General features: G+C 45.8%; 1 protein-coding gene across 12 annotated transcripts in view; it reads left to right on the forward strand.

The window, feature by feature from the left end:
• The first annotated feature begins 11,007 nt into the window (after positions 1-11,007).
• Positions 11,008-15,378, forward strand: part of DTNA (dystrobrevin alpha) — a 187,066-nt gene continuing 182,695 nt past the window's right edge. For 5 of the 12 annotated variants that reach the window (XM_065627633.1, XM_065627631.1, XM_065627634.1 and 2 more), the window contains exon 1: positions 11,011-11,198. Coding sequence is in view for 7 of the 12 variants with exons in the window: in XM_065627629.1 (XP_065483701.1) it covers positions 11,182-11,198 (17 nt within the window). In the remaining 5 variants the exon portion in view is untranslated. Of the gene's footprint in view, positions 11,199-13,324; positions 13,413-15,378 lie in introns of those variants that run through there. The other 7 variants (XM_065627642.1, XM_065627637.1, XM_065627630.1 and 4 more) reach the window with 5 other exon arrangements.

Below are 15,378 nucleotides of genomic sequence, written 5' to 3' on the forward strand. Positions count from 1 at the left end.
CTGAGAAGAAGTTTCTTCTCAAATTTAAATGGAACCTCCTGTGTTCCAGTTTATACCCATTGCCCCTTGTGCTATCATTGGTTGTCACCGAGAAGAGCCTGGCTCCATCCTCGTGACACTCACCCTTTACATATTTAAAAACATTAATGAGGTCGCCCCTCAGTCTCCTCTTCTCCAAGCTAAAGAGCCCCAGCTCCTTCAGCCTTTCCTCATAAGGGAGATGCTCCACTCCCTTAATCATCTTTGTGGCTCCCAGGTACAAAAGCGGTCCCTGTCATCCTGAACATTTTGATAATGCATCTTTGCCCTCCTCTGGAAGCACCAGAGGTGTCATCTCCGTCATTGCACAGGAGGAGTTAATGCAGGGGTGAGTACAGCTCCTTGGTGAGCCTCGTGCCCTGGCAGGTGGTGCAGAGAGACAGCAGGTGCCGTCCCAAACCCTTCCCTTTCTCAGGAGGCTGGATGGTGCCTCCCGAGGGCATGAGGAGGGCAAGGCAGACAGGGTTTTGGTGCGCTGCATCCTTGCATCATTGCGCTTGCAACCAGAGACAACCTTGCCGTTACCTCCGTAGTCTTAAGCGAAAAGCCTGCTTGATTTATTTTGGAAGCCAGTGTCTTCCTAGTGTGCGTGGCTGGGAAATCTGCATGCTTGAGTTGAAGCGTGAGGAACCCCAGCGCCTATCAATATCACTGCGTGCACGGCTCTTTCACTGATGTAGACAGTAATGTGAAAGATAGTGGTGGTTCAGAGAAATGTCCTTGCTTTATCCTCACCCTCTCGGTGCCTGTGGATACATTACCAGACTACTGTACATAGGGGAAAACATGCCTTTAATAGTTCTGTCTCATCTGCTCTTAATTTGATTTCCCTCAGGTAGTCAGTGTTTAGTCACAAGGTCCCGGAGCAAGACTTTTAGTAGCAAGAAATACAAATAATTTGCACTGTAATGTCTGAGGCTCTTAAATAAAGCAGAGTGCTCCTAACAAAGCAAGGAAGTAATTTCTTTTATTTGGGGATAAATGATGAATTCAGAGGGATGGAAGGAAGTGCTATAGTAAGGAGCATGTTTATTCAAAGCAGCTTTGTGATATCTGACAGCAAGTAGATTATGCCCAGGCTTGTGCTCAGTCTCTGTGCCACACACATTCTGTATTTGTGGGCTGTTTGTCATGACACTTCACAGGACAATGTCAAAATAATTCATAATATTATTGGATTACTACAGATAAAATATTTCTCAATATCTCAGCTTTCCTGTGGAAGTCGTTAGTTTAGTTTATATTTTCAGCTCCATTCCAGCTTCTTCCATGTAAACTAAGCAAGTGTGAATTAGGTACATTGTGTCAGTCCTGAGGCCAAACTGCATTTGTTTGCATTTATGTAAATCTACAATAGTGTCTTTGAAAAGATGCCCAAAATCGTCAGATCCCATTGTATTGCTGGAGCAATTTAGGAGTGGGATTTTTCAGCAGGACTCAATACTGCTCCAGCACTCATTCTAATACCACTGTAGTATTGCATGGCCCATGTAGATTTGCAAAAACTAAAACGGAACAATTTAGAGCAGAATTAGGTCATGACCAAGTGCGTTTGAAAATGCCATGCTAATTATTCACAACTTGAAAATTACTGAATGAGTTTCTTCCAAGTTTGCTCTGTTCCATAGATCCCATTGACATTTAAATGTAATTAACTTTATCACCATGTTATATCATAAATTCCGGTTTCCGGTATTTTCATTAGCTGGTAGATGTTCTGTAATATAGAAGGAAATTATACTTGGGGCCTGGAGAAAAAAGGGAATGCAGTTAATCTGTTAACATTGCCTTTCTGGAATTGACTGATTAATTTTTTTAATCTCATATTGTATTAGGAATGTGTTGGGGTTTTTTGTTTGTTTGTTTGTTTTCCTAGTAAAAATTGTCTAAATTTCCTGAAATTCTCCAGATGGTTTAAGATGAGTATATGACAGGTCTTTCAAAGACCTAACATTGCATTCTGGCCTTTCAGACTTTCATCACCTCTTTTATTATGGAAAGTGTCCACTTTTCCTGGAGGTGCTGATTCTTCTCATCATTCCTCCTTATTCTGATGAGTGTGCACTTTCTCAGGGAAAGCGCTTGAGAGGGATTTCTTCCTTCGAAATGTTTTCTACTCTAGTTTGGATTTCCATAAATCAGTGCTAAAAGCAAAGTGTGGAGTAACTGAAATACTGCTCTGAAGGTTGCAAAATGCACATTGTAATGTTTGAGCATTTGAAAATACACATTTTTCTTGAGGTACAAGTTTTTCTTATGTTCAAATAAATGTTTTCATGGCAGCTGTGAATGTCTCTTGTAGGTGGTACCCAGTGCTGCCAATTTCTCAGCCCTCAGAAATAGCGTACGTAGCGCGATTATTAAGTGGAGTTGTGTTTGAGTGGTCATGGCTTAAAAAATCCCCATTCTCTCCGACAATCAGATTGTTAATTCCCACATGATTAATTGACCCCATAAGCTGTTTTTCCCCTTTCCCCTTCTTTTGCCTGTGTGTTATGCTGTTTAAGTTGAGCATGGCCCCAAGGGTGTTTCCTCCGCCCCATTGCTGCCTGCATTGCCTGCAGCCAGCAGCCCTGCTTGGGGAGCTTCTTGGGCCTTCCTCTGCAGCTCGTCCTGACACTCATCCATCTCGTAAGATGAGATCATTATCTAAATATGTGTTATGAAGTGAGACGATTGTGTGCACGAAGAGGCGTTATTTTCCTGTGCTGTTCTGGAAGCATAAGGTTAACACTGATGGGTACAGAGCACAAGATATTTGATACGTTAAACGCACAGAGGTCCATGTCGTGCCATCTCCTCAGTGTGGTAGTGGTTTATCCCTCATCAGCCTCGACTTTATCCCTTTCCCAGGTCTGTCTGGGTCTGTGTTATCTGCAGATCACTTGCAGAAAGCTGCCATCCATCCCTTATCCCAGCTTCTCGCGCAGACATTTGGGATTTCTCCACAGGATGGGTACAGCAGAGGGAGCAGTAGGACAAGCTTCTCCCAGGCTCTCTCACCCTGTGTACTCTCACCCGCCTGATCTAACCTCCCCTTCTGTCCCTACCCGTACCCCCCAGCAGCACTGAGACCCCCCAAGCCTGGGGGGGGGTCTGTGTGCCCGTGGGGCCAGGACAGAGGGGGAAGGACAGGGGCTGTGTGGCAGAGGCACCCCTCAGCCCCTGCACAGGACTGACGCGTTTGGGAGAGCAAGTCAGACGCTGCTTGCTTTTACATAACTGACCTGATGGGATTTGTGTTGTTGGCCTATATGCTGATGTTCCAGCTCTCATTAGCAGTTTCTGAGACTTCTAGGCCTCCTTCTGCGTTCCTGCTGTTTATTTTTTTCTTAAAGAAAAAAGAAATTCCCCTTTTTCACCAAGGTTTTCATCTGGAGGGTTGAACAAAGTGAGTTTTATTTTAGAGCAGGAGGGTTTTTTGGTGGTATGTGCAATGAATGAAAAGGGACTGTTCCTACCTTTGGCTCAACTGAGCAGAGAATCTATCTTCTGGATTATCCTTTCCAGTTCGGAAAAAAGCGTGTGTCACTCCAGCCACGTGCATGTCTGCCTGCACGCAAACTTCTGGCAGTGGCCAGATTTCCACAAAAGGCCAGTGGTTCTCTGTCCAGGGAAATATAACTACATAATGTTTGTGGCATATTTATGAAATAACTTACTGTAAACCTTCTTTGGTGCAGAATATACCGCTGCAATGAAACCAAGGTGTTGGAATGAGACAGGATAACAGAGCCATTTCCATAACAGGAATCTTCAATTCATGTCATAATTTCAGGAATAAGGACATTAATTTCAGGAGAAAATTGTGACAAGACAAATTTTGATGTTGCAGTCTTTATTTTCACAAACATTTCCGTTATTCTTTTTGGGAACAGGCTGCAATGAGCTCTCTTAATTAGCAGTCTATGCTACCTTTTGTATTCGCGGTGAAGCCTTCAAAGCAGTAGATCAAGGGTGTCAAACTCATTTTCACCAGGGCCACATCGGCCTCGCGGTTGCCTTCAGAGGGCCGAATGTAATTTTAGGACTGTATAAATGTAAGTCCTCCTACATTTATACAGTCCTAAAATTACATTCGGCCCTCTGAAGGCAACCGCGAGGCTGATGCGGCTCCTGGTGAAAATGAGTTTGACACCGCTGCAGTAGAGGGTTCTTACCATTGAGAAGACAAAGAGCATCTCATGCTGGAGCAAAGGCTGTGTTGGGAACCTTTGTAGCTGGCATGTGGGGTGTTTGTTTGTTTTCTTTTCCTTCTGAGTTCGGCTTTGTAAGGAACAACCATACTATGTTTGTTTGTCTCTCACACTTCTGGCCACAGCCAATAGTTTTGGACTCATCAAACAACTCCTGCTAAATTTAACATAGGGAAAGAAATCTCAGCTATACCGATTCTCTTTGACTCTGGGGAAGTGGGATTCCAGGTAGCACTCCGATAAGGACAGGACAGGCCACATTCCCCCCTTGCAGCAGCTCCCACATGTGCTGGCTGGTCAGTCTGAGCACACGCAGCTCTGGACCAGCTGCACCACCTGCTTGCTGCTTTTTCCCCAGGTAGGGAGAAAGTACAAACAGATGTGTGGAAGGGAGCGGGAGTACTGGTTAGCGCAGCACCTGGAAGAAGGACAACCTTAGGGGCCTGGGGGAAATTAAAAGAATTATTGTGGAGATGGTGGTGCAGGTTGGTTGTGTGGTACATGAAAGGAAGCTGAAAGTGCAGGTGGGCAACTCTCATGTCCTGTGGGGTAGGAGCGGTCGTGCAAGTTGAGAGGAAAGGGGGATTACTGTCATTTGGAACAGTAAATAACAAAGAATCGTAAATCCTTAGGAAAACAGTCTTCATTAGATGTACTGCTCACCAGACAACTTTAATGAACTGTAGCTGTCATTTCAAACCTTTCAAGTTCAGCCTGTTTTCAGGTAGAGAACTAATAGTGAATGACACAGCCTTTTTATTTATCCGTGAGCACCATCAGGCAAGGAAAACCTTCCAGGTTTCAGCACTATGTGGGATTAGGTTTACCAGTCTTTTTTTTTTTTTTTTTTTTTAAATTTTTTTATTTATTTTTAAATTTTTTCCTTTCAGTGTGGTAAAACTAAACCATTTACCTACAAAACTTAATTTTGCTGATCAATTTGGACATCTAATAAAAAGAGTAGTCTTCTTCCTGTATTTAGTGTTTGTGTTAAAGATAAATGGAAGCAGAATTGTTCTAATTGTCTTATAGTTTTTTCAAGTAAACTTGAAAATGCATCTGGTAAATAATGGTTTGATTTTGCAGAGAACAAGGCAAGTGCACAGAGTTTTTCATAAGTTGCTTAATTGCTGATAATTAGTGTTCATACTTTGTATGTAGAAAAATAAAGCCAAAGTCTTTTTATCCTGGCTTCTGTAGATGTCATGTGCTTATATATGGTGATAAACACCTGTTCAAACTATGGGTTTGTCCACAAAACTCTAGCAAACTATAAATACAAGACATAAAAAAAGGAAATAAATGTTTAATTTCTTTATTCAGGGAAATGGGTTGACTGAAAATACGGTTTGTTTCTGAAGCTTAGGTGCATGACCATGGACATTCTCCCTTCTTCCCATGTAGCTTCAATCATAGAAACAGAGAAAATAAACCCAGAAAAGACAGCACAGGAAATCCTCTGTCGCTGCAAAACTGCTCACGGAGTATGTACCAAATGCATTCCACATTTGCTTAATGCTTAACGAAAATTCAAGCAATTGGAATATATTTTGCAAATAGTGGAGCTAACCCATCTGAACGTTTTTAGTGACTGAGCTTCCTCCCGTTACCCAGCGAGCCTCCTGAAAACGGCAGGAGGATTAGACTTGGCAAGGAGGGTGTTGGAGTAAATGTCTCAGGAGCAGTCAGGCTCAGTGTTGGGGGGCCAGGGCAGTGTTTGCTCTGCGTGAGCCCATCTCAGTCCTCTGGGTTTCCTTCCAGACCAAACGTGCTCCGCAGTGCCGGAGGCTGCGCTGTGGGGACAGCAGGGCAGGGGATGCTGGGGACTGCAACTGAGAGCCCCCAAACCTGCCAGCTACAGCAGCTGTTCCCAGTCTCTTCCAGGAAAAAAAAAAGTGGTAAATGGGAGAGAAGCAACTCATGGATCAATGCTTGGCCAATCCCTGTCTGTTGGACCATGCTGGAGAGGGCTCGTGGTGTAACCACGCAGCTGAGGAGCCATGGCTGGAGGAAGGCTGGAGGGGTGACGGGGTGTGTAGATTGAGTAATGCTGAATAAAGTCAGTGTGCTGGATCCACTGTGACAGGCGGGAACTGCCTGCCTGCCAATGCCATGGTAGTCTCCAACAAACCCATGCTGAAATCATCTGCAGAGGTCAACAAGATCATTCCTAAGAGCAGGAAAGGCCAATGGCATCCTAGGGTGTATTAGAAGCGGGGTGGTTAGCAGGTCGAGAGAGGTTCTCCTGCCCCTCTGCTCTGCCCTGGTGAGACCTCATCTGGAATATTGTGTCCAGTTCTGGGCCCCTCAGTTCAAGAAGGACAGGGAACTGCTGGAGAGAGTCCAGCGCAGGGCCACAAAGATGATTAAGGGAGTGGAGCATCTCCCTTATGAGGAAAGGCTGAGGGAGCTGGGTCTCTTTAGCTTGGAGAAGAGGAGACTGAGGGGTGACCTCATTAATGTTTATAAATATGTAAAGGGTGAGTGTCAGGAGGATGGAGCCAGGCTCTTCTCGGTGACAACCAATGATAGCACAAGGGGCAATGGGTATAAACTGGAACACAGGAGGTTCCATTTAAATTTGAGAAGAAACTTCTTCTCTGTGAGGGTGAGAGACACTGGAACAGGCTGCCCAGGGAGGTTGTGGAGTCTCCTTCTCTGGAGACATTCAAACCCCGCCTGGACGCCTTCCTGTGTAACCTCATCTGGGTGTTCCTGCTCCGGTGGGGGGGATTGGACTAAATGATCTTTCGAAGTCCCTTCCAATCCCTAACGTTCTGTGATTCTGTGAAATACTCTTGAGTAAGAGCTAGAAGGACTGAGCCCATTGGGTAGAAGACATTGCCTGTCCCAGTAAGCCCAAATGTTGAGACTGCCAAGACAGATGAATTCAAGACACTGACAGACAAGGGAAGACAAAGAGAAAATTCTGTGCGTTTTAAAAATAGCTGAACGTGAAGGGACAGACTATGCCTCTTATGCACTGGGCTAAATTGGGAATGGGTAGGAAGTCACATGTCCCCAAACATGTTACATATTTACACTTGTCACTGGTACCAAATTACACTCCCCTCCCTGCTGGTCCCTTCTCCTCTCCAGTCTCATGCCAGCTCCACCTCCTCCACAAAAACCTGCTGTTAATATGTATTCATATATTTCAAATCTAATGCCACACAGGTCCCTGATCTATTACATCTGGTGATGGTTTTGAACAACAGACCCTGCTGAGAAAGGATAGTACTCCCTCTCACAGCTGTAGTAAATTTCTCCCGGCTGTACACTTTGCATTGCATGTTAGACACTGGTATCATTCGAGGAAACTGGACACCTCTCTTCTCTCTTGGCTTGTATGATCCAGTCTTTGGACATATGACCTCTGACTGTCCCATTCATGGGAATGGGATCATGCTGCCCATGTTGACATGCAAAGTTTCCCAGTAATTTCCAGAATCCTGTTCTCCAAAGCTCCACCTCCCACTTACTCATAAATTTATAAATAACCTCTTAAGAGACATGGGAAGTAAACATTTCAAGTGTTCTTTTAGAGGATCCAAAACCCCATCTCTTTTTTCCCTCCATATCTAGTAAGGGAAATATACAAGTTTACGTAAAAGCATGGATGTGCTTCTGTGGATTTCCCTGCCTTTGTTTTTCCCCACACTTAAGCACTCTCTAGAGGTAGGCTGGAGTCCTAGAAACAGCTCAGTCTTAATCCTTCCTGTTCATGACTTCACTTCTGAATCACCACATTTGTCCATCACACCTTCTTCCACGGGGATCGTCTTCCTTCCTTCCTTGTTGCCCTAATTAAAAAGGAGCCCTCAGCCATAAAAGCACAACTTTTCTTTGTTCTTTCCCTTTTGTTCTCTGAGCAACTGAAGCACTGCGCTTTTTTAAGACCTAATGTTAACACTGGGTCCCTGTTTCTAGTGATTATCTGCCCTTCAAGTCTGACATCGTTACAAAACAATCGAAAACAAAACAAAACAAAACAACAGCCTGATCTGAGGCATAATATTCTCATTGCATTATTTGAAGTTTCTGTATTTGAATGGGAGACACTGTGGCTCAGTGACTTTCTCTGCTCCGAGAGATCTGTAAGCTGGCAGTTAGAGGTGGCTCTATTGGGAAGCAGTTCCAGGCAGCCTTCTTGCAATTCACTGCAGCTCCTAAAACTGAATAACAGACACATTCCCTGAACCAGTGTATCAGCAATACAGAGTTTTAGGACCCGAGGCAAAGGAGAAGTGAAGTGACTTCTTCCCTGCCTGGCAGGAAATCCATGGCATGTTTTTCTCTTGCTGGAGTTTTTAAAGCGCTCTGGAAGGCAGGCATTAAATATACTGAGTCTGGCTGTGCTAATAGTAGCAAAGGTTAGTGATTCAAAAGAAATCTTTTGACTTTTCAGGAGTTTTCAGCTGGTTTATTCTTTAATACTTGTATGTTGCTGGCAACTTTTCCAGGTCCATGAACCTGAGCTCACTCCAGGTTAAGAGGAGCTCTTGCCTTCCTGCCTGTGGGACTGACCATGAAAATGGCTGTGGAGTTACTGTTTTTATCAAGGTTTATACCTATATTTTATATCTGTGTTCCCAAACACGTATTTATATGTATGCTATCAAATAGCATCATGAAGAGTAGCTGGCAGGCAGTGAAATGCAGGATTACTCCATGTGCACTGAGACACGGCCCTTTGGATCATTCTTGTCCCCCCCTTTAGGCCTTTCCAAGCTTGAGCCATTTCCTTCATTAGCCTGAATTAAATGCATGATTACTTTTACTACTAAACCAGTCCAGCCTCTCAACACTGGAGCTCTAAAAAGTGCAGTGCCTCATCAAATAGGGCATTGGCAAGGCATTTATAAACCATGTTTTTTAGCTAAGTGATTCTGGGCACAGCTGGACCTGCCTCCCTTCCCCGCTTGCTCCATCCCTGGGTACAAACCCCTCTCGGGAAGACTGTAGACCAGAGACATTTACAGTGTTATTCTCTTTGAATTGGTGTGACTGTCAATTGATACTTTCTGATTTCAACTGAAAGTGTTCAATAATTCATACGTTTTACATACGGTCTTGTGGCTTGTCCCATTCCCACCCATGTCTGAGACGAGGCAGTCTTGATGGCGAGCAGCTTTCAACTGAATGTGCATTTACAAATAACAAACAGGGCTGCTTCAAAAGGCTGATATTAAGAGCCAGGGGTTTGTGTCAACACTAAAAAGACTCCTGAAGTCTCTGGCAGTAATACTGACTTTCTGGGTTACATGGAAGGACTTTTTTTTTTCTCCAATCACCTCAAATGCCACCATTAATCAGTAGTCTAGTTATTTCAGAGTCTGACTTCTGAGCAACAATAGATTGTTATTCTAAGGAGCCACAGATTTATTAAGAGTAGATGCTAAGAAGCTTTGTATTTAAGATCTGGTAAAATCATCTTTTTTTTTTTCTTTTATATGCCATTCCTCAGTAAAGCCCTCTGCACAAGTGCTGTAAACATCCAAATACGAGTCTCTGTGGAAGCTTGATAGCACAGAAGGTGAAATGCTTCTTTGCTCATTCCCCCCCTCCGCAGCCCTCGCCCCCTCAGGCTGGTTGCCTTTGGACTCCCCCTGTTCCCAGTGGCACTCGGTGACTCCGGGATTCAGACCCACAGCACTTTCCCTATTTGGGCACAAGCAATAATTTCGGGTACCTCTGCACCCACCATCAGCAGGCCTTGCCGCAGCCGTTTGGCCAAGGTGCCCACAGGGCTCTGGTGGGGACGGGGCTCTGGCGGGGACAGGGGGCTCTGGTGGGGACAGGGGGCTCTGACGGGGACAGGGGGCTCTGGTGGGGACAGGGGTCTGCTGGTGGGGACAGGGGGCTCTGGTGGGGACAGGGGGCTCTGACGGGGACAGGGGGCTCTGGTGGGGACAGGGGTCTGCTGGTGGGGACAGGGGGCTCTGGTGGGGACAGGGGGCTCTGGTGGGGACAGGGGTCTGCTGGTGGGGACAGGGGGCTCTGATGGGGACAGGGGGCTCTGGTGGGGACACGGGGCTGCTGGTGGGGACAGGGGGCTCTGGTGGGGACAGGGGTCTGCTGGTGGGGACAGGGGGCTCTGGTGGGGACAGGGGTCTGCTGGTGGGGACAGGGGGCTCTGGTGGGGACAGGGGGCTCTGGTGGGGACACGGGGCTGCTGGTGGGGACAGGGGGCTCTGGTGGGGACACGGGGCTGCTGGTGGGGACAGGGGGCTCTGGTGGGGACACGGGGCTGCTGGTGGGGACAGGGGGCTCTGGTGGGGACAGGGGGCTCTGGTGGGGACACGGAGCTGCTGGTGGGGACAGGGGGCTCTGGTGGGGACAGGGGTCTGCTGGTGGGGACAGGGGGCTCTGGTGGGGACAGAGGGCTCTGGTGGGGACACGGGGCTGCTGGTGGGGACAGGGGGCTCTGGTGGGGACAGGGGTCTGCTGGTGGGGACAGGGGGCTCTGGTGGGGACACGGGGCTGCTGGTGGGGACAGGGGGCTCTGGTGGGGACAGGGGGCTTGCCGTGGGAAGTCGGTGAAATCCCGCCTGCCAAAGCCTCTGTGTGCGTGTCTGTGCCTGTGCCCGGCAGAGAGGGGAGATGGGGGAGATGGGGGCGGAGTGGCAGGCTTGGGGGAGAGGGAGGGAGGGAGGGACGGAGAAGAGAAGGGGAGGGTGCCCGGGTGCCTGCGATTGGTAAAGCTCCGCAAAGGCATCTGCCAGCGGGACTTCAGAGGAATGTGAAACCAAATCATTTACAAGTTAAAGATAGACGCAGAACACGCAGCGTCTTGAGCCAGGGTTTAAATGCGTCCCTCTCCGCTTGGCTGCTCGCAAAGCTCTGCTTGTCAGCTTGCCTCTGTCTCCTCTTAGTGGCTCTAATATTCCCTTAAAAATAACACCATTCTGGATTCTTTGGAATTACTAAAGTGGCAAAAGAGATCATGGTGCAGACTATGGGGTAAGTAGGAAGCTTGCTTTTGCATACATTTGCTAGGCTGGTTCCTCTGGGCTTTGTTTCTGCTTTCAGAGCAGTTCCTATAGGATCGGGTAGATGTTCACATAGTGCTTTCCCCGTGCGCTTTATTCCCCCCTCTTTTCCCCATATGGATTATTTGAACTTTATTCCTCAGTGAAGTGTTAACTCACAAGTTTACTTGTCTTGGTGTACCTAGGGAGTCTTGAGTTTTACTGATCTTACCATTGCAGTTTTGAGTGCTGTTTTCCTGTCAGCTGAATTTTGTTATATACCTTTGCTTTTCATTAGTGGGATATTACAAAGTTGAAAAGCGAGTTGTTTTTCGCGTTGGAGAGGACGTAACCAATGTTTTCGCTTGCTTGTTTGGCCATGGTTTCACTCACCTGCCGTTTCCTCATGTGTGAATTTGATTACAGCACATGGTTAATTAAATTTAACCTTTTTGTTTGTTTGTTCCCAAATAGTGCTGTTACTTGGCATTTGGTTTTGATTTTTTTTAAACCTTTTGACGCTTTTGTTTTCTCTGAACAAAGTCCTTTTAGCAATAATTAAAAAATGTGCACATTCCCCTGATAGTCTTCGCTTTTAGACAGTGAGTTTGTGAGTAAAAAGAAGATTCAGGCTGTCATGTTCTTTCTACAACTTATCAGACATAATTTCAATATCTAGAAGATACATCATGTCATTGATCAATGGTATTTTCAGACTCTTTATTATTTCTGGTGAAGTCATGGTGTTCCTGTGACCAAAAGGATTTTGAAGTATCAGAAACTGAGTGGAAAGTTAGATGTAATATTTGTTACATAGAGAGAACTTGTATTCTTAGAGTTTCATCTAAATCTGTGCTTTGAATGAGAATTGCCTAAATGCCAGCATCAGTTTCACCATTTATTCTGGGCACACGTGTTTTACGCTCATAGTAGAGGAGTTCCTGACTTTGGATTTGGTGGCAGTTCACCCAAACATGCTCAGAATTCCTGACATGTTAGTACTGCCCGTAATAACCATAGGAAGTAGGTGCTGTCTGTGGATAACTGAAACGCCTAACATTTTTGGTTATAGATATCAGTGCCGTAGAGACTCAGTCTGTGCCTTGCAAAGTATGTGGAACTGGATGAACTAAAATAGAAATGTTTCCTCTGTTTGAAGGGAAGATGATGCATCAGATATTTTGTTATCTTTCTTCCATTTGTTTGAGTTCATCCCTATTGATCAGCTTACCCAAATTGTGCAAAATATCTGGTTAAATTTGGGTGAGCAAATCTGCTGTGAAGTGTTTTCTGCGTGGTTAAATGTCAGGGATGGAGAAGAAGGAAGTATATAACCTTTAAGGCGAATCTGGAGAAAAACAACTGCAGGGGTGAGAAATGACATTCAAGCCAATTCCCTTATAGTTTGTACTAGTTAGGTGTTACTTTAAGGAGCTCAGACTAGCTAAGCGCTTCAGTCCTGTGCTAAATTTCCAGGCCAACAGTTACTTACATTAAGATATCACTGTAATATTTGTTTTGATGTTGAAGTGGAAGAACTTAGAGGACGAAATGTGTCATGATGAATCAAAAATTGCAGAGGGGCTTAGCAGAGCTGGGGTTTGTTTCTGGTTCTCACAAAGGATCCTGTGCAGCTTCAGGCAAGTCGTGTGAGCTCTCAGGGGCCCTGCAAACCTGAAGGGGGTGGAAATACACCTTTATTACTCTTCTGTGTTAGATAGCTAGATAGCAGTTCCTCCGGCTAGGCATCGCCTCTGATAAGGCTTGGTACCATAGGCTTCTGTTTTCAGATGACACTCACCCTCCCCAGGACTATGGCAAAAGGCAGGAGGGAGGAAGAATCCACAGATTTGGAAGCAGAGGTTTGCTATACCTTTTGTAAGCTTCCTAAACTGAAAGAGAAAAACGGATTGACGTTCAGAGGTGAGCAGAAAATAGAATTAATGTTCCATGGGAAATTCCTGAGTCAGTTCAAAGTTAAATTGCATTTCCCTACCACAGTGTATTGCTTTTCAGAAGTTATAGTTCAGGAGCATGATGTTCCCATTTCATTATCTGAGACCTTCTCCCATAATTAAATGTCCAAGAGGCACTGAAGAGCTTCATCAGAAGGAAACCTGCTTTGTATTCTGGAAGTGAAGCTGCCTGAAAAGCCTTGTTCCTGGAAGGGAATGAGCATCTGACCCAGGAGCAGGGAGTTCCCAGGGTAAGGAACTACAGTGTGGTATTGGATTGACTTTAAAAAATATATTCCGGTGTATCTAATCCACCTGAAATAACATCTTCCAACTGTCCTAGCAGTAAATGGAAAATCTTCAACAAACCGATATTTTCCTGCAGAAGACATTGCTGTAGTTGACATAGTTTGTATATTATTATGATGTTGCCATATTTCCTGAAATGAAAAAATCCTTGATCAGCTGTTAGGGTGAATTTTGCACTGTTGGCGTGAATATGGTACCACATGGGTTCAGTGATGAAGGTACCACACAGCAGCGCAATACCGCTGAGACTTTGGGTAAAGGTGTGGTAGCTTTGTCAGGGCAGGAGGTAGGGGCTGGGACCTCTCCCCTCATCCCCTCTCCCCTTATCCCCTCTCCCTTCATCCCCTCTCCCCTCTCCCCTCTTCCCTCCCCATCCCCTTCTTCTTCACTAGCCCTTTGCTTCTCAGGTTTGGAGGAAAGTGAGGAGGGAAGGAGGAGAGAGGGAGACACCTTTTTCTTAAAGGCTTTTATAACAAGGTGTTCCTGGAGGTGGTGACACCCTCTTCTCCTTGATCTGCTGGACTTCTTGCCTCACTGCAGCCTTCCCTTCCCTCTCTCCCATTTCCCAGGACCCCCACTAACCCCACACTGGGGGGAAATGGAGAAGTGCTGCTGGGACAGAAGGGATGGAAGGTGAAAAAACACCTGCCCCCAGCTCCTGCCTCTTGCTGCTGCAGAGAGAGGAGAGATAAGGAAGCCCTGGTCTTCAGGGAGATCAAGCAGGGGACAGATCACTGGTGAGGGGAGCACAGTCCTAGAGCTGAAGCCTTGGTGCCTCCTGGTTTTGGGTGGTGTTTGAGTGTTTGAGGTGCTGCTCCGTCGCTGGTGCAGTGTCCATCACCAGTGTGTGCCATGCTTTCCTGCCCCAAGGAGCTGACTGTTGGGTGTCGCTTAGGGACAAGCCCTGCATCGTCATGGCTAGGAACACGTCTGCTTCTGGATCAGGCAGGTCACAGTCCCTCCCTTTCCATTACCATTAAGCTGCAAGTGACTTTGTCACGAGAGCTCAGAAAAATCGTGATTTTCAAGGTTAAAACAGGTTTGCAAATTTTTTCCTTTAATAAACCTTGTGCTTCTTTCTTTGTAAACCCTGCTAAAGCCAGTGGCAGGGATACACATATGGATGTTAAAATCCTTTACAGTTATTGTATGTAGTTCTCTTTTTCTCTCTCCCTTTCTCTCTCCCTTTCTCTCTCCCTTTCTCTCTCCCTCTCTTTCTCTCCCTTTCTCTCTCCCTCTCTTTCTCTCCCTTTCTCTCTCTCTTTCTCTCTCCCTCCCTTCTTTCCCTTCCTTTCTGTCACGGTCATTTTTTCCTTTGCAAATCTCTGTTTCTAGCCCCATCTTCAAGCTTTTTGCAGTGATCATTCTGCCAAAAATAAGAAAACGGGGGTGTCATCAGGAACCAGTTGGTAAAGAGTTTAAGGACTGTTTCCCCATGGTTCCCTGACAATGTGCTGGAATTTTTTCTGAGCTCAAAAGTACCTAGAAACAGCTCATGGTGACATGATTTCCTTTGGGTCCTAATGAATCTGCTCCCAGCGACAGCAGCTGATTTGTTTTGGCAGAGTGTGACAGTCAATGCCTTATACGATACAGCATGCTGTAGAAAGCCTCAAGTTTGTAATTTTGTAGTTCTATCATAAAAAGAACCCTCCAAAACACCCACAACCAAAACTAATGCAATTAAGATGTCCTATGCAGCTGTGTTATCACCCCTGAGTCCACGAGTGGAAACCCAGGGAAGTCGCCAGTCCGAGTGGTGTCCGACCTCCTGTACTTGTTATTGATTCTGGCTCCTGGTGCATCAGGGAACAAAGTACTTCCTGAGCTAATTATTACCGTATGAAGTGACTTTACCTGGAAACACGATGGTACTTCCCACTAATAGGATGCTTAAAAATGCATCTA

Source organism: Caloenas nicobarica, chromosome 2 (assembly GCF_036013445.1).
Source record: "Caloenas nicobarica isolate bCalNic1 chromosome 2, bCalNic1.hap1, whole genome shotgun sequence".
Classification (NCBI taxonomy): domain Eukaryota; kingdom Metazoa; phylum Chordata; class Aves; order Columbiformes; family Columbidae; genus Caloenas; species Caloenas nicobarica.